This window comes from Lichtheimia ornata, assembly GCF_029851405.1.
Source record: "Lichtheimia ornata isolate CBS 291.66 chromosome Unknown scaffold00016, whole genome shotgun sequence".
In the NCBI taxonomy this organism is placed as follows: Eukaryota; Fungi; Mucoromycota; class Mucoromycetes; order Mucorales; family Lichtheimiaceae; genus Lichtheimia; species Lichtheimia ornata.
Window position 1 is genome coordinate 98,019 of NW_026695336.1, and position 23,141 is coordinate 121,159.

General features: G+C 43.9%; 7 protein-coding genes across 7 annotated transcripts; 3 read left to right on the top strand and 4 right to left on the bottom strand.

The window, feature by feature from the left end:
- Positions 1-212: 212 nt before the first annotated feature.
- Positions 213-1,668, top strand: O0I10_004369 (uncharacterized protein; the record flags this gene model as incomplete). Its single annotated transcript, XM_058484428.1, has 6 exons — positions 213-279; positions 340-425; positions 490-875; positions 951-1,256; positions 1,321-1,461; positions 1,533-1,668. 6 exons carry the CDS (start codon positions 213-215, stop codon positions 1,666-1,668), a joined length of 1,122 nt encoding a protein of 373 aa, XP_058344689.1.
- A 344-nt stretch (positions 1,669-2,012) lies between these two features.
- O0I10_004370 (uncharacterized protein) lies at positions 2,013-3,623 on the bottom strand (the record flags this gene model as incomplete). Its single annotated transcript, XM_058484429.1, has 6 exons — positions 2,013-2,227; positions 2,319-2,472; positions 2,548-2,988; positions 3,049-3,113; positions 3,187-3,424; positions 3,489-3,623. 6 exons carry the CDS (start codon positions 3,621-3,623, stop codon positions 2,013-2,015), a joined length of 1,248 nt encoding a protein of 415 aa, XP_058344690.1.
- A 1,308-nt stretch (positions 3,624-4,931) lies between these two features.
- Positions 4,932-7,471, bottom strand: O0I10_004371 (uncharacterized protein; the record flags this gene model as incomplete). Its single annotated transcript, XM_058484430.1, has 6 exons — positions 4,932-6,394; positions 6,456-6,604; positions 6,681-6,750; positions 6,813-6,922; positions 6,984-7,096; positions 7,184-7,471. 6 exons carry the CDS (start codon positions 7,469-7,471, stop codon positions 4,932-4,934), a joined length of 2,193 nt encoding a protein of 730 aa, XP_058344691.1.
- A 1,037-nt stretch (positions 7,472-8,508) lies between these two features.
- On the bottom strand, positions 8,509-11,070 carry O0I10_004372 (uncharacterized protein; the record flags this gene model as incomplete). Its single annotated transcript, XM_058484431.1, has 7 exons — positions 8,509-9,767; positions 9,824-10,059; positions 10,136-10,262; positions 10,327-10,382; positions 10,468-10,763; positions 10,826-10,902; positions 10,971-11,070. The coding sequence occupies 7 exons, from the start codon at positions 11,068-11,070 to the stop codon at positions 8,509-8,511; spliced, it is 2,151 nt and encodes a 716-aa protein (XP_058344692.1).
- Positions 11,071-12,901: 1,831 nt separating this feature from the next.
- On the top strand, positions 12,902-14,599 carry O0I10_004373 (uncharacterized protein; the record flags this gene model as incomplete). The annotated part of the gene is made up of 5 exons (XM_058484432.1): positions 12,902-13,514; positions 13,580-13,642; positions 13,726-14,150; positions 14,219-14,340; positions 14,410-14,599. 5 exons carry the CDS (start codon positions 12,902-12,904, stop codon positions 14,597-14,599), a joined length of 1,413 nt encoding a protein of 470 aa, XP_058344693.1.
- Positions 14,600-15,013: 414 nt separating this feature from the next.
- O0I10_004374 (uncharacterized protein) lies at positions 15,014-16,735 on the top strand (the record flags this gene model as incomplete). The annotated part of the gene is made up of 6 exons (XM_058484433.1): positions 15,014-15,122; positions 15,193-15,392; positions 15,460-15,602; positions 15,660-15,894; positions 15,954-16,133; positions 16,199-16,735. The coding sequence occupies 6 exons, from the start codon at positions 15,014-15,016 to the stop codon at positions 16,733-16,735; spliced, it is 1,404 nt and encodes a 467-aa protein (XP_058344694.1).
- A 57-nt stretch (positions 16,736-16,792) lies between these two features.
- O0I10_004375 (uncharacterized protein) lies at positions 16,793-21,633 on the bottom strand (the record flags this gene model as incomplete). Its single annotated transcript, XM_058484434.1, has 16 exons — positions 16,793-17,419; positions 17,482-17,566; positions 17,624-17,639; positions 17,706-18,103; positions 18,156-18,324; positions 18,387-18,672; positions 18,733-18,809; positions 18,865-18,977; positions 19,032-19,090; positions 19,148-19,209; positions 19,261-19,438; positions 19,504-19,586; positions 19,644-19,942; positions 20,002-20,519; positions 20,573-20,599; positions 20,665-21,633. The coding sequence occupies 16 exons, from the start codon at positions 21,631-21,633 to the stop codon at positions 16,793-16,795; spliced, it is 3,966 nt and encodes a 1,321-aa protein (XP_058344695.1).
- Positions 21,634-23,141: the final 1,508 nt, after the last annotated feature.

The window sequence follows — 23,141 nt, forward strand, 5'->3', positions numbered from 1 at the left end:
TCAGCCTGCGTTTATTGTAATTACATGAATGATGGTTTTTAGTGATGGGCGGAGGGAGGTGGGGTTACTACTGCAATGCAACTCAGCTACTGCCACTAAAAGAAAAGGCGCGGCGTGTTATCGAATTGTCTTGCTTCAATCCTCTTTCATTTTCCCTTCTATAGAGTAGACTGATAGTCCTCTGTATCAACAACAGCATCAACTTTTAAACAATGTCGAACCCTGTTACCTACCAACTTGCCAACACACCCATCACGGCTCACGCATTTGACGACAACAGTAAGTGTCAAGAGAGAGCATGGTGGTGGCAAACGTTTCATCTCACGCATAAATCCACAGAGTTGGTCATCTGCCCCAACACCAACGAGGCCAAGCTTTATGAACAAGGTGCATCCAACTGGGACTTGAAGGCCACATTGCAAGGCGTAAGTACTGCTTCATGGAGAACCGAGATGACGACGCATGTTAACATGTGTGGGCCTATTCTAGCACGATAAGGTTATCACGAGCATTGATATTGCACCCAACACCAACCGTATTGTGACCTGTTCGCAAGACCGTAACGCTTATGTGTGGACTCAAGAAGGAGGTGTATGGAAACCAGGCCTTGTGCTCTTGCGTATCAACCGTGCAGCCACTTTTGTTCGTTGGTCTCCTAATGAAGACAAGTTTGCTGTTGCCAGTGGCGCTCGTTGCATTGCTGTGTGTTACTTTGAGGAGGATAATGACTGGTGGGCAAGCAAGCATCTCAAGAAGCCTATCCGTAGTACGGTCCTTTCCATTGATTGGCATCCAAACAATGTATTGCTTGCTGCCGGTTCCGCTGACATGAAGGCACGCGTGTTTTCCTCATTCATCAAGGGTTTGGATAAAAAGTAAGTTGTATATATACATTGGAGAAGAAGAAGAAGAAGAAGAAGGAGAGATCATTGATGTCATGAAATGGATAGGCCTGCTCCTTCTGTATGGGGTGACAAGCTTCCTTTCAACACCGTGTGTGCCGAGTTTTCCGATGGCCGTGGTGGATGGGTTCATTCCGTTGCCTTTTCTCCTTCCGGTGATGCTGTTGCCTTTGCTGGTCATGATTCTACCGTCAATGTGGCCTATCCAAGTGCTGATGGCAACCATACTGTATTGACTGTGCAGGCTAGCACATTACCTTTCCGATCTCTTATTTGGGCCAACGAACGCCAAATTGTCGCTGCTGGTTTTGATTGTGCTCCTATGTTGGTCGAAACAACCGATGGCCAAGACTGGTAAGTTGTGTGTATGGGATGAGAAAAGAGGTGTTATAGGCTCATAAATGAATGAATGTGCTAGGCATTTGTCGGGATCTTTGGATGTTGGACGTAAAAAGGTGTCGACTACTGCATCGGTGCTCAGCCGATTCAAGTCAATGGATTCCCGTGGTCAAGCCGATCAGGATACCGATTTGTCTACTACGCACCAAAACACCATCATGTAAGTTTATGGGATATGAGATTGTGTAATGCCATCTAACAAGGGGGTTGTTTTTTTCATTTTTATTTTAGTGAGGTGCGTCCCTATGCTGGATCGCGTGACAATATCACCCAATTCTCTACATGTGCGTTGGATGGCAAGGTTGCCATTTGGCAGTTTGATCCCAGCCAGCTTGCCACCGAACTTGCGGGTCTCAAGTTGCACTAAATGATAGATGCGATTTACTCTTTGTATTTTCGGAGGATCATAATGGGTACAAGTAGAATTAAATAAAAACAGCTGTGCTTGTTGTAAAGCGTCGCATTCTATAAAGAGAGGAATTGTATGTGGGGCGGGAAAAGAGATATATAGAGAGAGAATGAATCTTTTCGTATAGGAGGTGGAGGATAAGAAGGGGGAGTGACAAAAACAACATGAAAGCAAAATGCAATAAGGTGTAAAGTGGTGGAATGAGCGTGTGGAAAATGACGCTAAAGTAATAGAGGAGAGTGAGAGGGTGAGAAAAGTCATGCAAACATATACAAAGGAGAGAGAGCGAGAGAGGAGGGGATCTATCGTGCGTCGATCATTGCATCCTTGCACCATTCATACGTGACAAAACTGACGCCCATGGCGGGTGCCACCTTGAGATAATTGGGGATCATGCCCTTGTATAAACCACGTATGCCTTCGTTTCTGACCATTGTCTTTACAGCATCCCATGTACCGTTATACTTGTAATCAATCGAGGACATGCCTGTTACTTGCATACGTCGTCGTAAGACATCTATAAGAGACAAATGATTTTTGTTCCCGATTAGTACGTGTGATACAAGGGGAATAAACACCACGCGCACAAATTCAAATTCTTGACTTGCCTAAAGGATACATGATGGTCTGTGCCGTGCAGCCAGCCAAAGCACCACACACCAATTTTCGTGCGGGGGATGGTTTATCACTGCCTTCGGGGACAATGATAAATTTGAGTCCTTCGTAGCATTGAAAGTTGATGGCTACATAAGGTGCTACGCCCTACATACATAGACAGAGAGGCAGTCAGTTGACCTGGATGTTTTTCCAATTTCACATGTTTTTCAACAACATTACCAAGGTGGTGGGCCACAATCCACGATAAAGACCAAGGATGCCACCTTCCTTTTTGTAGATGTGAACCATCAAAGGAAGAATGCCTGGTAATTTCTTGGCGGGTGTGCCGGATGTAGAGTTGCGTACGTTGCCATCCAATGTAGCCGATAGTACCGAAAGACGAGTGCGAACCATATCCAATGGGTATGTGCATATCACCGAAACGACACCCGCAAAGCCACCAGCGGTCAAACGACGCGGGGTATCAAGTTCAGTTTTGCCAGGCTCCATAAGCAAGCGTTTGCAATATTCATAGGCAGCAAATTGACTTGCACTGTAAGGAATGATACGGATGACGTTGGTGCCGTTGCCACGCATGAAACCCATGAGGCCTTCCTCTCTCCACATTTTGGCAAGTGTGGGGAACACACCCCGGTAAGCTGCAGGCTCAGGACCTTGCACCTATTGTTGTGTATATAAATTAGCGATTCGTTCCGATCCTCACATGTGACAAGAACGTGCCTGAAATAAAATCTTCATTCTTTCTGCCGGACTGACCACTGTACGGGACACAGCGCCTGCCATACCTATATATTCACCCTTCGTTAATATACCTCTACTCTACGCATCATCATTTATCTCTCCATCCTCCATACATACCTCCAGCAATCAAATGAATGCTCGTATCCGAAAACAAGATCTCCCTCCAATTGTTGGCATCGGTTGATTGACTGATGGTATTCGATACAATATGAACAATACGATCCACATGATCGGTTGTAATATCGGTTGCAGGAATGGCATGGCTATTGAGTAGTTGGGCAAACTCGGAATAAGACATACGACCCTGGGATTGGGTAATGACTGTCACTTGGTTCCTGAGCTTGTTAAGAGTATCCTATACATAGCGTTGAATGAGGATCCATGGCCATCTTGAGTGTCAATGGGTGATCAGGCATTACCTCATTCATGGGGCCACGTGCAGTTGAGGAACAAAGAGCAGCGAGATCGTGTGCATCGATATGGCCGTCATTGTTGTGATCGAGGAGAGAAAAAAGTTGTTGGATACTCCAAGGTTCCGAGTCGTCCTGGAACATGCTGTGATGATGGTCGATAAGAGGGAGAGAGAAAGAGAGAAAGAGAAGATGATAATTAGGTGGTGTAGTAGTAGTGAGTGGATATGGACAAATGACCAAAGAAAGAAAAAGAGAAAATCAATCGGAATTGAGTGGGGTTGAAAGTGGTTGTCTCGGAGGAGGAGGAGGGGAGAGAGGATGTGGTTGAGGAGAAAGATCGACTCGATTCCTCCAGGGGCACAAAACGCTCAAGACAACTAAAACCAAATGGATCGGGGCCATACGGATATCAACGGCAACAGTCATTGCCTACTCTAGCAACGGTAGAACCAATCGTTACCAACACATTTTCCCTTGCATGATTATTTGCTGATGCATAATACGCTCTTCCACCCACACATGCCATATTTGATGTCGTGCATGTCATTCTTTGCTGTGAATAATAAGCTTTACCGTTTTTCCTTTCCCTCCCTTGCCTTGCCCTTTTTTCACTCTTTGCATGATTATCCTTATCTATAACAATAAAATGATTACATACCCACCACCCTTACCATCACTTCTTCTTTACTTGCAATACTATACTACTACTACATAGCAGCTGATGAATGAGCAGTCGTTTTCGATGACTAAATCACCGACGCTCGGTGAGCAAACAAATGCAGGAACTGTGCTACAATCGACATGAGATTTTCACTGGCAAAAATGATTAGGGTCATGAGTCGTATCCTTTCTAATGCAGAAAATTTTGATCTCATTACTATCCACAAGGGTGGGTTTCTGCAGCAGATCTTTCTTTTATGCGAGTCAAAGGCTTCCTTTTCTTATAGCTCCCTTCTTCCTTCCCATGCTCCTTTGAAAAGCCAACACTATTGGATAAACAGCTACGATGTCCCACCAGTTTACAAACCATGAAGACATGATCGCTTTTATCATAAAGCAAGCAAGCAAGTAAGCATGTAGCTATGTGTTTAACGGCATGAAGACGGCGATTGAATTATCTCCGGGGTTTTGTGTGGGGTAAATCAATCATCGGTACCATTCTTATGCAGCGACCATAGTACATACAAAGACACGCTATATATATAGTAGGCGAATCGTGTGCAATTTTATTATTTCTTTGTTATTAACTTTTTTTATGTTTCTTGGTCAAAAAATGTACATGTATGTATGTTGTGTGCGTAAAAGGGGGAAATTTCAAGAGGATGTTACATGGTGATGATGATGTTGTTGGTGTATTGGTTTTATACATAAGATGAAGATGTGAGTGTGTGAGTGTGTATGTTTGTGTGCAAGTGGATGAGGAAAGTGAGAGAGAGAGGGAGCGAAAAACTATCGATGATGATGATGTTGTTGTTTGTTCCTTCTTCTCTGTCGACCACTGCCATTGCCACTACTACTTCGTGGGTTACCATTACTTGCGGCTTCAGATTTCGACTTGACAGGGTGCCGAGTTTGGTTGGCATGACAACCATCATTCTTATTATTTCGAGTTGTCTTGACAACATCGGCCATCGTTCTTCGAGTAGGTTGGGAAGGTGGTAATTGTGCTTGTTGTTGCTGTTGTTGATCATCCGAGACTTTTTTGACAGTAGACCAACGACGACGACGCTGAGGTTGTTGTTGCTGTTGACGTGAACCTGTCGTCTCCCAATTTGAATTTGAGGATGTCGTTGGAGAAATGGTAGGCCATTCACTGTTGGAGGAGCGACGACGTGCCAAGGAATTCCTTCGATGATGGTTGCTACTCCTTCGATGATCCTCCATGTTGTTACAATAGCGTGCAAATATACTATCCACTGTTGTATGCATATCCTGTACAGGAACCACTCTATGATGCCTCGTTGATGTTGCATAAGATGATGGTGGCGGTAATGCGATTGTAATAGCAATGGGTGTTGGACCACCTGTAGTTGCAGTGCAGCATGTCACAGGATGGCTACCATGTCGTGCTATTCTAGTAGTTGAGGTTCGTCGTGAATAAGAAGAGTGATTGTGATTCGTAGAAGGTGATACGATGGCGGAATTGAAGCGAGGTCGATGGGGGATGATGTTGTTGTGATGAGTGTCCATATAGCGGATATCGTAAGCGGGAATCGATGGTATAAGGTTGGTGGTGGAGATGGAGGTGGAGGATGATGTATATGAGTTGTCATCATGTAAAGTAGGTGATATTGCTGCATTATCCATAGGATGAATAGGCAAAATAATAGGACGTGTTGTATTGACACCATTGCTTTGAATGATTGCTGGTTGTTGAGGAAGAGGAGGAGATGTTGGTGATGGTGATGATGGCATCTCCATCTCAAGAGCTTGTTCCTCACCGGGTGAAATATAAGGCAAACATACAAGGTCAAGTGATGCACCAGCTGCCAGTAAATGACATGCTCGTCGAAATTCGACCGTCAATCCTCGAACCGATTGCTGATCAGCAGAGTTGCCAAGGTTACGAGACACATTGAAAGGTTCTTCAACGCATAAGCTGAACTTGTTGCGACCCACATCCCAAGCTTTTTCTTCCTTTGACAAGTATCGTCCATGTCGCACTGATACCACCTGATTGGCATAATCAAATTCAACCGCAAAGTGTCGAAAAAAGGCGTACAATAATCCTCCCAAAGATTCATGGTTGTCTTCACCGTATCCACGGAGTCGTTCCACATCGGTACAAAATGAATCGTCATCCTTATTTCCCACCAGCTGATGAAGCACCGGTAATATGGAATTGTGGCGCATTTGTAAAAAGTTGAGCGTCATGCATGTCCATGTATAGGTCGATAGCGTGCCTCCATTCGCTACAAACATGCAAGTGAAAGTGAGTATGATATGCGCATTGTCACCCAATGTAACACAAACCTGCATCATTTAATCGACGCTGTTTTGTCCAATGTTTGAGGATCATGATCAATGGTCTTACACGTGGATCCAGGGCGACATAGGTCTTGATCATTTTGGTGTTTTGGAGGGCCAATGTATTATTGACATTAATGTCGCATGCAAGTTGACTATATAATTAAGCCATCATTAAGTAAGTAAGGGGGTAGGTGGGTTGATTATAATCCCATAAATGGATCCACTTACGTTTCGGGATCAAACAAACGCACAATAGGCACCTTGGCACGCGGAACACACACCACGTGCTGCATCCCACCTATGGATGGTCATATATTAGATTGATTGGAGTAACCATAAACTAACTTTGTGTGTACTTACATCGCTTGAACAACTTGGCCAAAACGCGAACGTTACGCAACCCATTCCAAGGCGTAGTTATGCACAGATCCACATCCGATTGACTCGTACCCAAATCATTGACAGAGGATCTAATGATTTGAATGTGAATACCTTGCATTGATGGGTTGGAATATTCAAGTAGAAACGTACCCGAAAAGATGGACTCGGATATCTCGATCAGGCCATTCGGTGTTGAGTAAACGTTCGATCTTTGATATAAGACGTGATCGACGATCATGACTTTCTCGAGTAGGAAGTAATTCCTATCATGGATGATCGATTAGCATGGTTGAAAGAAGATGAAGAAGAAAGATGTCCCATTGTATGAGAAGAAGAAAGAAGATGCTTACTTCGTATAGACTTAGCATTTCCACACTGAGATTATCTTCAAATATTCGGTCGAGTACAATAGGCTCAAACGTAACCGAGGAATGGTCAATGGAGTTGTTTTCAGATGACGGATATTGTTGAGTGGTGCAAAACGAATCGCAGGACTGAGCCGAGAGCACCTCAGTGCTTATGCTATCCGAGGTATTGTCATTGTCATCTTCGGATTGTGGAGACGAAGTTGTGCTCGTTGTTGGGCAACGCATCATGGTAGCATTGAGGTCTTGTGGTTGCTTTTCAACGGTGTCCATTGCAATGAGAGCGTCTTTTGTTGGTATCAAGTGGTGGTGGTGGTGGTGGTGGTGTTGGTGCTCACTGGCATAGGCGTCGTGAGGAGTAGGCGAGTTGAGAGTGGATGCCGGCATCCTTTTATCAAAAGGTAAAAGATTGCTTTTGCCTTGTAGAGAGAAGGATGATGGTGATGAAAGTGCGCGTGTTAAAGAATAAGGAAAAAGGAAGAGTGAGAGAGTGAGAGAGTGAGAGCGAGAGAGAGAGAGAGAGGTTATAAATGAATAGTTGGGTTGGTGAATGTGGAAGAGGAGGTCCCCCGTTGTGGCACACGCGACGAGATTCAAAAATTATTTGCCAGGCACACGACCGATAGTGATGGTCACACGTGTCCAACACCCGCCACCACCACTAAAAAAGATAAGAGGCGAAAAGGGTCCTATTGACAACCAGATGCCCATTTGTTCATTCGTTCCTTGACAGCAACTACTGATCATCAGGACATTCCCCCTCGTGATATGCATAGGACCATTGTACAGTATAGCTGTATCATAAGACATCATTAACGCTTGGGCCCCCTACATCTAATCCCTCTTTCCACTTGCCTTTCTTAGTCATTTTGCCGCGCTTTTTTGTATCATTGTTTTGACTCTATTTCACCACTCTCGCGTAATACATCATATTTATTCCTCTTCTTTAAGCTAGGAATATGCACACATACATACATGTCCATCCACTCGATGATCATTCAATTGGTCCATTCTGGTCCTTCCTTTTCTAAATAAGCTCATGTTTGTGTCCAAAGCAAAACCAACACAACTTTAGCTGTATCCACCAATGCAATATACATGTTGTTGTTGATGAGACAAACAATAGATATAAAAGATGAATGAGAAGACCCTCTTGTTCAAAAAGATTGGCTGGGCTCATCTTGGCCTGCTTACATAATATACGTCAATGACCCCTTTTTTGTTGTCATATGCGACCCTCTCTTTTTTAAGGGAGAATGTGTACCACTATTTATCTATTATCATACTTTTTATCAAACGACTAGATATCGCTATTGCTTTTGTTTCTCTATACGCTGCATGTGTTGTTCTATCAAATTTGCAATCTCATCAATAGCATTGACGCCTTCTGCGTTTTGCACCCATTTGACGGTATCTGTGACCGAGAAGCCCCATCGATCCTTGCGATCGAGATCAAGATTTGGCTGTGCAAGCAAGCATTTGAGGACTGATACACGACCTTGGCAAACGGCAACATGAATAGCACGACGTCCATCCACAGGCTCCGCCCAATTGACAGACCACCCAGCAGAGAGAGCAAGTTGTACGAAGCGAGTATCACCCTTAGCCACTGCTTTGAGCCAAATGGTACCCATGTCAGGATACTCCTTTTCAGATAAATGGGCACCCGCCATACGAAGCATTTCCACGACTTGAGCACGTTTTTCAACAAGCGCCACAAAGAGTGGTGAATGGCCTTGACGATCCCGGATGTGGATAGAGGCACCATGCAATAACAAAAACTCAACCACTTCCACATGGCCTTCTCGACATGCTAGATGCAACGGGCTACGACCATCGTAATCCACTGTGTTGAGGTTGATCATGTCGCTAATGTGGCTATCATACAACTTGCGTAATCCATCCAAATCATTGGCCATGGCTGCTGAGCATAAGATGACGGGTAAAAGTGCCTTTTCTGCCACTAGTTGTTCCTCCACAGGCATTGTCAAATCATGATCAAGGACACCACCATCCCATTCGCTCTTGGATGTATTCTTGGCATGGGCGGACATGCTCACCATCATATCAATCAGAGCATGGGTGCGATTAAAGGCGCTGAATTGTTGTTGTTGTCGTTGCACTGTAAGCTCGCCACGGATATTTCGCATCATCATTTCACGCACATATTGAGGGTCATCTGGTCGTTTACCCAACAAGTAGGATAGCTTGGTCAATGCACATTCAGGGGTCATATCGGCACCGGCTACGACACCAATGGCTGCAAGTTGTCGTCCTGTGGCATAGGAGCTGGTCACCAAACCCTTGCGGCATTGCGTACAATTGACAATCACTACGCCTCGATCACATGCTTCTTTGAGGGCTGATAGCAGATCCGCACGTGCAGGTGCATTACCGGCACCATAAGTCTCGAGCACAACGCCTTGGATAGGAGGGGCAAGGAATGTACGCACCGTCGTCTCATTGATACCAGGAAAGAGTCGAAGGGATGCAACATTGGGATTGAGCTTTTTGTGTGAATGCAACTTTGCAATACGGGTAGGTCGAAGTACCAATGGCCATCGGACATCTATTTTCATAGAAAGCGTCAGCAATGATACGATCTATAATGTTATGATTACTTACTGATATCAATGCCTACTTCGACAAGGCAAGGCATGTTGGGAGAATCAAATGCATCGAAATCCACTGCGCTGAGTTTGCTGGATCGATTGCCACGATAGAGTTTCTGGCGGAAATATAGGCACACCTCGGGTATCAAAAAGTGACCTGCAATCGTAAGGGCACCAAGCAAGTTGTCGAGTGCATCATTTCGTACTTCAGTCAAAGGTACTTGAGATCCAGTAATAATGACCGTCTTGCTATGTAGAATGAAAAAAGTCAATCCACATGATGATTGTAAGGGATACCCCCCTCAAAATACAACGCGATGCTTACCCAAGATCCTCCAATAGGAAACTCAATGCACTCGCAGTGTATGCCATTGTATCGGTGCCATGTAAAACAATGAACGCATCAAAGTGCTCATAGTTTGCTTCGATATCCCTTGCAATGCGCACCCAATCTATCATCATTGTACAACGTACGCATTAACATTGGTCAACCTTAATTTCTTTGTTTGTATTTACCTTCCATAGTCATGTTGCATGAATCCAACAGAGGATCATATTCTAGAATGGAGTATCTAAAGAAACAGCTGATGTGAGCCATCCTTCCTTTTTGCCACGTGGTGTGTGTGCCATCCATCCATCTCTCTCTCTTTTGCTCACCTGATGCGCTTTCCATAAAGACTGACAGGTGTAATAAGACTTGGGAGTTCCTGTTTTGTTTCAACGCCTTGCTCATCCATGGTTCGCACCGAATTGGTGACACTTCCAAAAGCATAACGGTGACCACTATCCATCATGGTGGGACTACTGCTTCGAGTAGGGCTGCTGCTTCGAGTAGGGCTATTGCTTCGGCTGCTTCTGCCACTATCGGGAGTGGATGATCTGGAATTTGGATTGTGGAAAGGATCATGGAACTGTAAATTCCTCCCAAGCGTTTGAGCAAAGTAATTGGGCAGCTATTATTATAGCCTTCATGTTAGTACCTATTGGATAGCAAATGGTAATGAATGATACATACAGGAATATAGCCGTGTTCTTTTGTGTGCTTCATGCCAATCGTTCCTCCAGTGTAGATACACAAGACCCGGGAGAAGTCTATGGGACCAATGTGGTCAACGGGAATGATCGGGAATGTGTTGAATGGATCGTCAAAGCCTGCTTACCTGGTACAAGCATTTCATTGCGATCGGCTGTCAATTGGTGTACAACCGCCGCATTGTCAAAGATTGGACGACGAGGAGCAGACGAAGGTGGCGATAACATGGCTGAAGAAAAGGAAAAAGGTGTGAAAGGAGAGGAACTAGAACAAAAGAATAAAGCAGGCAACCCTATGCTAACACATCCCATCCCACCATATCGGAGTGCCTGATATGTATGTTTCCCACGCAATGTCCCTATCAGCAGCCTGCTTTCAATGGTTGTGTATCTTTCCGAATGACATGTTCCTTGTGATCAATCAATAAAGATAGCCTGGAGAGCCATCAACGTTAAACGTTTCATCTTTTTCTTTGTTCATGCGATACGGTCGGCAAAAGGAATAGCTTTTTTTCCCCACCTTTTGATCAAGTTTGTCTGAGCCACTACTTTGGGCCCACCACCACCCAACATTCAATTCGGAGATACCCTAATACAGTCTTTGCTCCCAGGATGGCGAAAAAATTGCAATGGCGGGATGATACATATTGGTATCAGTGATCTTCATAAATGATGGAGGATGTCCCATTCATTCAAAACTTTCATAACTTGGGATGCATTGATAAAGACATAATCATATCTTGAACAGTGCTCATTTGAGCATTGATAAAGCTTGAGATCCGCGGCTTTTTGACAAGTATGTTATCTCAGCAACCAGCATCATCCCGCTCACAGCAAGAATGTACCATAATTGGAAGAATGCTTGGGATCAAAAAAAGAGATTCGAGGGCCGAATACAATAAAATGAAAGAAGCTAGTAGCTTTGACCTGCCAGCATAAAAAGTGGGGCTCGTCACTCATTGCCACATGATTCGAAAAGTACGACAAAAGCTGATAAAGGCAACTGACAACAGCTTTGTCAGCTTATTCACCAATCCCTCCTCAAATGCATCATCATGCCACAGCCAAGTATCGATAACTTCACTTAATACCCACTACCTACGATACCAAATAAGGTCACAACATCCATCTTACGTCTTTAGTTTACGTAGTTTGCATAGCATGTTGGCAAGCTGATGATACGATAATAACTAGCAACAGCAACCCATTATACATGCATCATCGTTTAATCTGGCTGCGTTGTTGTGGATCAAGGTGCCTGTATGGTGCCATTCTTTAGCTCTTCATATTGACAGGCATTCTCTTGTGCTGTTGTTGTTAATGATGAACCCACCACCGTCAATAAGATGGCTCCATACCATGTCTATAAGAATCCTTGATCGTTGTTTTCTTCAGGAATCAGAACACGCCCAAAATCGCCTTGCTTTTCTAAACAATGACGTAAGGGCCTACTTGCACACATTCGCCAATCGCTGGTAATCCATTGTTACATTTCCGTTGGTCGAAAAGGGCAATTGGTGTTCCATCAAAAGACATGTTGATACACCAACTACTAGCTATGGTATACGAGCGTTCTCTCTACCCATATAATAAGAGAGCTACATACAAGTTGTTATGGGATCCTATTTGCCGGCAAGAGCACGTCCAATAGATGGATTGCCGACCTTGGTGGCGTAATGGGATCACTGATGGTAAAGGTTACACAGATCACGCAGGAACCATACCATGTGGCATTTCTTCGGGGGGAAAACAAATGATTAAGCAACATCCCTTTCCCCTGCAGATCAACCCAATGCCTATATGCAAATGATTTTGATCCGATTTATTGGATACAAATAGCAATGACATTTACAAGAGTGCATGTAAGCATCAACCGTGTCAAAAGATAAGCACCAGCAATAGCAGTAGCAGTGATAAAAGGAGAAGAAGAATAACGTTGTCCCGGATGATCGGAGCACTAAGTATGTCGGGTTTAAAGATAATATATATGTGTGTGAGAGTGTGCCACCGGAGCTCTTTTGAAACCTACTCTTTCTCTTTCCCTCATTTTTTACTGTTCATGTCAGCGACAAGCACTACGGTAGTGCACATTGAGGATCATAACCGCTCTCGAGCGTCATTGTCCACTACGGTGTCTACCACTGCACACAATGATTCGGTGGAATCTTCATCACAGCAGCAACATCAAAATGAATTGGACCAAAAACAGCAACAAGCACCATCATCACTACCAGCAAGTCTCCCGCTATGGAAACGGATCCTCTCCATCTCGATCCGTTTATTTAAGCAATATTGGTTCCTATTAGGCTTGGGATTGGTGATTGGACTTGCGTGGGCATTTCCACAAGTAGGCAAAGCGAATGGTATCATTGAAGCACAATACACTGTAAAGTGGGGTGCTGTCATTGTGATCTTTTTACTCTCTGGATTGGGCTTGGAAGTCCGAGTGATGCTGCATACGATCCTCCGATGGCGTCTTCATCTCGTTGTCCAGGTCATCAATTTCATCTTCATGCCATTCTTCATGTATGGCATTGTGCGGTTCTTTATCAAAGTGGGTGCCAATTTGGATGGATCCGTGTATCAAGGTTTTTTGATTGCCATGTCAACAAGCACTACGGTTTCTTCCAACGCTGTCATGACTCGCAATGCCAATGGCAACGATAGTGGAGGTAAATCGGTTTATGCATTCTTTTATGATTCCACAATCTTAACACTTTTATCATCTTTCAAAAAGCTCTCGTCAATGCAGCATTGGGAAATGTGCTTGGTATCTTTATTTCACCCGCCTTGATCACAGGTATGTAAGAAGAAGGAGAAGATGATGGTATAAAGAAGCAGCGGAGAGTGATCTATATTTTGACGCACATGATGCATATGCAGTATTTGGCGATGACAGCAAGGTGTTTACCCCTGGCACTCGTGGGCGGCCCGATTATGTCAATGTACTCAAGAACTTGGGTTTGACTGTACTCTTACCACTTGTGGTGGGCCAAGTGATCCGCTACCTCTTTCCCAAACAAGTCAAGTATCTTCAAGCCAAGTTGCATTTTTCCATCATCAATAGCCTTGCCCTCTTGTGCATGGTGTGGTCGGTCTTTTGTGATGGCGTAGCAAGCGATGCATTCTTTAGGATGAGCGGCGTTGATATTGTTTCCATTGTCGGTGTTGATTTATTCATGTACTTGCTGGGTTGTGCGACATGTATCTTTGTTGCCAGGGCACCATGGATCAAGAATCAAAAAATGGAAGAACCCAACATGCTTAAAAAATGGCGATTCTCATGGAAGGATACCGTGGCCATCATGGCAAGTACATATACCAATAACAAGCTAATGAAAAGGAAACAAGGTTAACCATGATGGCGTTTTTATAGTATTGCGGTGCAACAAAGACTGTGTCAATGGGTATCCCCTTGATCAATGTCATGTATGCTGATCAAGATTATGGTACAGTGGGTGTTCTCTCGTTGCCACTTCTCTTGTACCACATTATCCAGTAAGTGTGCCTATTGTCTTTGGCTTGGTTTATTAGTAGCCGTGCTCACATTTTCATACTCTATCTCAGGTTGTTCGTTGGCAACTTTCAAGTACCAATCTTGAAACGTTGGGTGCAAAAGAGCTTGGATGAAGAAAATTCGGCTGATGAGCATGAGTTGATGACTGCTGTTGAACAGCAATCGTTGCCTACAACAATGACTAACCGCCGTCGCCAGCCAACATCAACATCCGAAGCACCCCCACCATCATCCCCGTAGATTAATATCTTGTTCAAGTAGTAGTACTAGTAATACATATGCTCATATAACATTGTACAATGCAGGCTGTTTACATAGATGGATCAAATGAAATGACTTTTTCAATCCAATCCATAGGAGCAAAAGAGAGACGAAGGAGGGGGTCATTGTTTGGCTCTTTATTGGTATTGACTACAAAAAAATCATACAATGACATCTATGGGACGTAGTAGCTAATATGCAATTGACTACTGTTGGAGCCACCATGAGCATAGTAAGTTCGACCTACAAGGGGTGGATGGCCTTGGGGTAGACGCACGGACATAAATTTACCTTATTGGGGTGATAAATGTAAAAGACTCAGCTGCTTCTTTTTAGAGGGAGCGCTGAGCCCTCGCTTTACTGCTTTCTGTTGTCTTTTCTTCCCCGCACATAATGTCGTCGGCAACGGTAGCCATTGTTGGAGCTGGTCTTGTGGGTGCATTGAATGCCGTCTACTTTGCACAGCGTGGCTGGCATGTCGACCTTTACGAGCTTCGCCCAGGTAAATGTTGTTGCTTTCTTCTTCATTGGTTTCCATGGCGACATGAGTCTCTTTACACAACCCGTTTTAGATATGCGTCTCGAGGAAAACAAAAGGAATCAGCGCGGCAAATCGATCAATTTGGCTCTCTCGGAACGAGGCTTAAGCGCATTACGAGCTACAGGATTGGGGTTGGAGGATATTATTCTTGAGGCATCTGTGCCGATGCGAGCTCGTATGGTACATGTCGGTGACAAGCAACTTTCCCAGGCTTACTCGGTGCATGGTGAGGTATGTATACATATGCACACATGACACTCATGGGATACAAGGGATAACCTCTCCCCCCCTTAAACAGCACATCAATGCCGTGGATCGAGCACGATTGAATGAATTGCTTGTGGATGCCGCTGAAAAGATGGACAATGTCTCACTCCACTTTGAACATCGATTAAAGTCTATCGATTTTGAAAAGAACCAATTGACGTTTGAGAATGGCAGGTAAATAGAACGCGTGATGTTATTGTAATAGCCCTCACGCTAAAACATGCGTTGTAGTGTGCATCATGCTGATTTGATCATTGGAGCCGATGGAGCCTATTCACGTACACGAGCACAGATCATGCGTAGAGTACGAATGGATTATCAGCAAGAATACATTGACACTGGCTATTGTGAACTTTCCATGCCACCTGTTATTGGAAAGGATGGTCAACCTGAATTTGCTCTTGATCCCAACCATTTGCATATTTGGCCTCGCCACACGTTTATGCTCATTGCATTACCCAACCCTGTAAGTCCTAAATGTGTTTACGTTGAAATCTACATGACTCACCTATACCTTATCATCAGGATCGTACCTTTACTTGTACATTGTTTATGCCATTCAAGATGTTTGAGGAGATTGATACCAAAGAAAAGCTTATGGCATTCTTCAAGAAGCACTTCCACGATGCTATTCCTTTGATTGGCGAAGAATGTATTATTGACGACTATTTCACCAACCCCCGTGGATCTTTGATCACTATCAAGGTATGACAAGATATGTATCTATATATATATATATACTTTGTTGCAAAAGATTAACATTGTAATAGGCCTCTCCACACAACTTGGCAGACAAGGCCGTCGTGATTGGTGATGCAGCTCACGCGATGGTGCCATTCTATGGACAAGGCATGAATTGTGGTTTCCAAGACGTTGAAGTATTGCACCAAGTGTTGGATCAGTACAAAGTCAAGCCCGACAATTTAAGCTCGCTGGGTCAAGCTCTTGAAACCTACTCTGAGAAACGTGTCAAAGATGCCCATGCTATTTGCGACTTGGCCATGTACAATCATTATGAAATGCGTTCAGCAGTGACCTCGCTTCGATTCCTGGCACGCAAAAAGATTGAAGGCCTGATTCACCTTGTTTTCCCACGCTTGATTGTACCTCTGTACACCATGGTCAGTTTTACCACGCTACCCTATTCGGAAACCATTGCACGATGGCATCGACAAACATTCTGGCTTAATGTTGCCATGGGAACGACATCATTTATTGCCGTCGGCACAGCTGTGGGACTTGGATTGCGTGCTCATAAGGATACGATTAGAGATGTGATTCGACGTAGCATTGAGCAATACTTGTAGAATTACAACTATTACTAGTAGATACATAAACCTCTTTTGAAATCAAATACTTTATTATTATGTAAAAAGGACCATGGGAACCACTGCTTCACGCACTGCAGAGCCAAGCATGTTTTCATTCTTTAGGTAGTCTGTAGGGAATGATACGAGATGACCATGGATCTTGGATAGTGCATGAGCAATTTCTTGAGTCGATAACTTTGGATCAGCAATGTGGGCGTGTGGTGATCCGTTGGGCACAAATTGACGATGCTGTTCAAAGGTGTGTACCGTGTCATCAGGGACACATCGGAACAATTGGCGGTATATTTGGGTATTGGTTTCAGCTGTCTTTCGCCAAATATTGTGGTAGCAATGATCAGCCAAGGGATCCAATGCTCTTGCTGCCTGCAGCGCTTGTTCTTCCTTTTTGAAATCAGGTTGCTTTGATCGTCTTGCACCATCCAATACTTGGTCTGGTGGATGCGCTTCAATATCACGAATAATATCTTCACTGGATCGAGCGGATGACATGTCCGTAGGACGACGTGGATAGCTGGTATTGAGACTGCCGCCATCAGGTCGTTCTCCCTCAGGCTTGCTAGCACTGCTGATAAGACTAGGCCAGTCATCGAATTCTAGTAGACCCAAATGTTCCTTCCATAATTGCATTCGTAATGAATGAGCGAACTTGGAGGCCTTGACCTATACCCATAGTCAATAACACGGCTTCTCTTCCCCCCCTTCCTCCTTAAAACAACACTTACCTCTTTTCCATCCATATACGTAGGAACCATATCCGTATCATCAATCAACATGGCAACTTCGGAATCACGATTGCCAAGCATGGACCTATTAATACAACACGTAAGTGCCTTCATTCGATATGCGTATCCTTTTGAACTTTACCGATCATTCACATTGGCTATGTAAATTGAAGAAGCAATGTTAGGTAACCCCATGGTTTGCTTTACTTCTCACCCAAACATACCTGATCCAATGATAACCAATCGATCATCCACAATCATCAGCTTGTCATGGATATAGATCAATTCACTCACAAATTGGTCCTTCTCATCCTCGGATAGAGTAAATGAAGAGCCTTCAGTGATGGGCGAATTGCTGTGACCAAAAGATCTTGCCGAGTTAGGAGGTGAGGTGGACTTGCTACCATTGTCATCGTGAAGTTCAGCACCGCTATCGACCTTGCTTGCATTATTGTTGGTGGTGGTACGTGGTGGTGGTGGCCTGTTGGGGTTGATCTTGTCCCAAGTACGAAGACTGTACCAGCCAATATAGTCGGATGGGTTGATGCCTGCTTCTTGCAGCTTTTCAATGATGGAATTGCCACCACGGGATATAGAAATGTATTCAAAATGCATCACCGATCTACATCCACTTGGATCAGAAAAAAAGCATGAAAGACATCCCACATGTTTACCTTGCAGAAGATGCTTCACTCGTAGCCAAATCACCTTCAAAGGCAGGAATCAAGGGGATCAAAATAAAGATCTTGAACTTTTCACCATTCTTGTGTGCACGCTTGATACGCTCTAGCATGGCCTGACCAATCTTGTTGCGCAACAACTTGTCATCCGTGGTTGTGCTGACTAGGGTAGTGTGGATAATGATTCGTTAAAATAAAGATTTTCAAGGAGCTTTACCAACTTACTGAAGAATTGATTTTCAATGTATATATAATGCTTTGCTTTGGTGATACATTCCATATAGGCGTTGTAGATAGAGTGCTCTCGTTCAATGCCGGAGCTCCATTCTGCTGAACTACGTAAAAGCTGTACTCGACATGTACCCTTGAACTTGGACTCATCACGTGCAGCGACGTATTCACCCTTGGGCATCAAAAATGGTAAATTGGGACGATGCATGCCTTTGCTTGCTTTGAGATAGTTCCACCGTTGGATGAAATGTCGTGCAATATCTCGGGCGATTGGACCAACCTATTGAGTAATCCATTAGTCACGCCCACGATCCACCCTATGCATTGCCAAGATACTAACCACACCAATCGTACAATCATGCCATGGCATGCGGGGTATAACATTGCGATCCACTAAGGTAGTGTCCCATTGTTCAACTATCAACTTGATGGTGAGTGGCTGGTATTGTTCTCCCAAATAATCCAGTATTACCATTCGCAAAATCCTTGACACGTGGATTAGAGTAATCTTGACCTGGCACCATAATGTGCTCGTTTCCGGGGACTGGGACGTCGGCCAATCGGTGTTGATGTGTATCCCATCGGCTACAAATCCATGTAAGCATAAAAGTTCATAGGTGGTATCCTCATTCAAGTTACCCGTAACACAAATCTAGACCACCAATAAAGGCCAATCTATTGTCAACAATGACCATTTTCTAAAAAAGCAAGTTAACAAAGAAAATTCATGCAAACGACTTGCCAATTTGTGTTACCTCATGGTGTGACCAAAATAGTACAACATTGTTTACATTGCGATGATCGGGATGGCGTTGCACTACTTGAGATGTTAGCATAATGAAAGTGGATTGCTGGTTTTTTTACTTACCCAAGATATTGGGATGCAGTTTTTGTAGCCATTTCTTTGTATGTGCCGAGTCAATTGTCAAGGCAGCCTCCACTTCCTTGTATACGATAATGTAAATCATGACACCTTCCTCAGCTTTGCGTTGTAGTAGTCGATCAATTCGGAAGTCCTCGTTCTCTGCAGGTGGTCGTCGAAGGTACTAAAACATGGATTAAATGTAAATTGACATGATCCCAAAGTGAGCTTGTGTAGATAAACACATACCAATTCCGGAGACAACCACCAATCCGCAATGTAGATTTCAGATCTTGCTGAAAGAATAGCTTCAGCCACAGCATTGAAATGGTCTAATAAAAAAGCTCAATGAGTTGATTTGGAAAATGGTAATGATAGTAAACCCGTACCTTCACCATCAATGAACCATTTGACCTTTGCATGATGACGGATAGGTGCGAAGGATCCAAAGCGATGGTTCTTTACCCATGGACTCTCTTGTTGTACCTTTTTGATACTCTCCATCCATTCGCCCACTTGGCGTTTGCTTCCTCGGATAGTAAATCGGCGGAAATTGTTCTCCATGGTGATATGATCGTGATAGCCACTAAAGAGGCCTGGTTCTCGAGCAAACACATACAAGCTCTTGTCAAACATGAACACGTCGGTCGGGGATGTTGATGCCACATCTTCGCAGAATGCAATGTACCTAGTAGCCAATCATTCAGCATACGCATATATAGATGTATGTATACGAGAACTACTTACGAATCACGCAAGATAACCCATTCCTTCTTCCATGCATAGCGTCTGAACATGTGGCATACACGTGTATCAACAAAGTTGACCCGATTCTCAAGATAACCTTCCTTGCCCTTCCATCCCATGTCCTGGACGATACTGATTGCTGAGATTTCCAAGAATTCGCAAATGTCATAGCTGACCATGATATGACTACGTTTCAACAATTCGCGGAGGTATCGTGTGAGTGCCTTACGACGCGCTAATGCTTGTTTGCGTTCCTTCTCGGTATCGCGTTCCTCATCATCGATGCCCATGGTTGTACGTGCTGACTGAATAAAGTTCTGGAGCTGATTCGGGAAACTGGGTGGTGCAGGGACATGGTCGGTCAATGGGGCCTTCACTTTGAGACTGACATGGAGAGCCACAAAATCACCAATGGTCTTTTTGATCACCCATTTGATATCGCCATACTGCAATTCAACACGAAACAAATGCTGTTTGATGCCATAATAGTTCACAAGCTCTGAATCGGTGATATTCACCTAAAGGTATATTATTAGTCCAATGTTGATATTGGATCTATATATATACTTACATTCAAACATTGAAGCAAAATGGGAGGCTATATCATACACATGTTTGAGATCCCTTCCATCATCATTCTCGATTCTTTTTCCCTTTACTTACTAGCTTTCTACCATGTTCATCTCGAGATAATGCAATGAAAGGCGCTTCAAATGCTGGTTGAAAGTATGGAGCGAGAGAATTGGATGGCTCATGTGGTGCTGGTGGCGATGGTTTTGATGGCAAATGTTGAATGTTTGAAATGAGGCGAATCTTGTCGAGCGTCTTTGACCATTGCATACGCGCATGATGACCAGGTACGTGGGCTTGCTCGGGTCTTGTTGGTTCTTGATGGGATGGACCCGCTTGTTCCTCTTGTTCTTCTTGTGCTCCCTCCTCCTCTTCTTCTTGCTCATCATGTCTACTAGGTGGTTGGACCGTTTCTTGTTCAGTGTCCACCGAGGGTTGTAGTTGAAATGGATGAGCAAAGTAACTAGGTTCTCCTTCGGGTGGTAAAGATGCTTGGCGTTCTCTTTCTAAATCGGTGGGCGAAGGCAATGCATCATCGTCTTCATCGGGTTCGGTATATGCATCTCGAGTCGGTTGCATTTCATATGAATTATTTTCATCCGATTCAGAATCATCATGATATCGATAAGAGCTGTGGCGTTGTGGATGCTGTGATAGTGAATAATGATGCGAAAGGTATCGTCGATTAGGATGTGAATGCCGTTGGATATCAGAATGCGTAGGCGTTGTACTCGTCGAATGCTCTCCACTGCCACCACCACCACCACTGCCACCTTGTCCCATGGCCAACTTCTCCATAACTCGTTGCCATTGATGTCGAGCGTCAAAAGCCGGATTCGTAGAAGACTGAATGCGACGTGTGGGATTCGCTAAACGTGCATTGGTGGATGCTTTCTTTCGAGGATCATCGGACAATGGAGCGTCGACACCTTCATGCCGTCTCCCTTGGAGTACGTCTGGTGAACTACCACCTTGTTGTTGTTGTTGTTGCTGCTGCTGTTGTTGCAGTAATTGGTTTCTTTGAATAAAGTAGTCGGCAGAGTCGCCAATGGGATTAGACATTAAAAGAGTAGTAAAGAATAGGTGGGAAGAAGAACGTGAATGTGGTGTAGTAGCTGAAGTTCAATAATATTTGTGTAAATGCTCGTGTTTCCATGCGACTTTATTACACAAATGAGAGTGAGTGCTTGAAATGAAAACAGGCAAACTGCAAGTTGAGAAATCACGCATCCTCCTTTCATTTTGTCTATGCTCTATATCGACTCCTTTTTATTGATGACATTTTGGTCTCCTGCTGCCTTCTTCTAGTAAACCAGCCCCCAGCTCCCTTCTTGAGTAAAAAAAAGTGTGTGATCAGGCAGGTTTCTCGGAAAAATGGCTCACGATCCGATTACCCTTGGCTTTGTCTCCGAAATGACAGCACAAGCAATTTCACTGAATCAGGCAAGAGCAGCCATATTTTGTGCGTCCATTTCATGTCCTGTCAGCCGATCCTATTGTTTATTGTTGAATACACTGTATCACCCCCCCCTTCACCCCTATTCATCCCTTGTCTTTTGCTTTTCCAGTGGCTTCCTTCTCATGGCTACGGATGGGAGAAGGAATATTATCATCATGCAATGTGTTCTTTTTTCCTTCCTCTTTCCATCTATGACATGCACAAAAAGGATCAGCCACAGAATTCATATTTGTTGCATGCATCATTTTGCATACCGCCATCATATTTTTAGAGAGGCTCAACTATGTTGGCCACTCTTGGCCAGTGCTTATCAGATGATACGTATAATACCAAGTCACTCAAATAACTTTACATCTCTGCTAAGGACGAAATCATATGCATCGTTTGCCCACTCGCATTGCATAACAGACCATGTTGATACAAATAGTGACCGTATCCATTCAATTAATAACAGAGTGGGATAATCTACATACCACAACAATGTGTGAGCTTGAGATTGCATGATAGGATAGGGTTGCACAATCAGCAAAGTAGCTATCACCTTTCAATTCTATAGCAACGTGGTTACAAGGGCATTCAATCAAAGCATAAACAACAAGGAAAGTGATTGTTCACATCATACGTGTTTTACTTATCAAGCAAATTCGCTTGCTGCTCTCGGGGATGATTCTATGGAGGTATGGTAACCATGCTACACTGCTGCTCAGCATCCTCTTCATATATAGAACGGCATTCAGATTTTTTCCAAGATCCTCCTGCAAGGGAATGATTGATCGGTGCTGCGATGTACATGTCACTTTTTACAACTAATTACGAAAGCAAAGGCGCCAGAGACACAGCACCCATTCTTGATAACATGGTGATGGTGGTACCTGACCCTGAAAGTATGTAGTGATTCACTTTATAGAGCTATCTGAAACCTGATGCCTGAAACAAATTCCTGTTGCAAATACGTGGATGCGTTCCTGGATGTTGTTATGAAAACCTTACTGACATGTGTCTTGGCAACCGATGTTCTCTTGGCAACCCCCCTATCAAATGAACCCTTACACAGTCATCATCAAACGACGTCTTATTTCCTAGAACTTTAGCACAGCAAGTGATTCGAGCG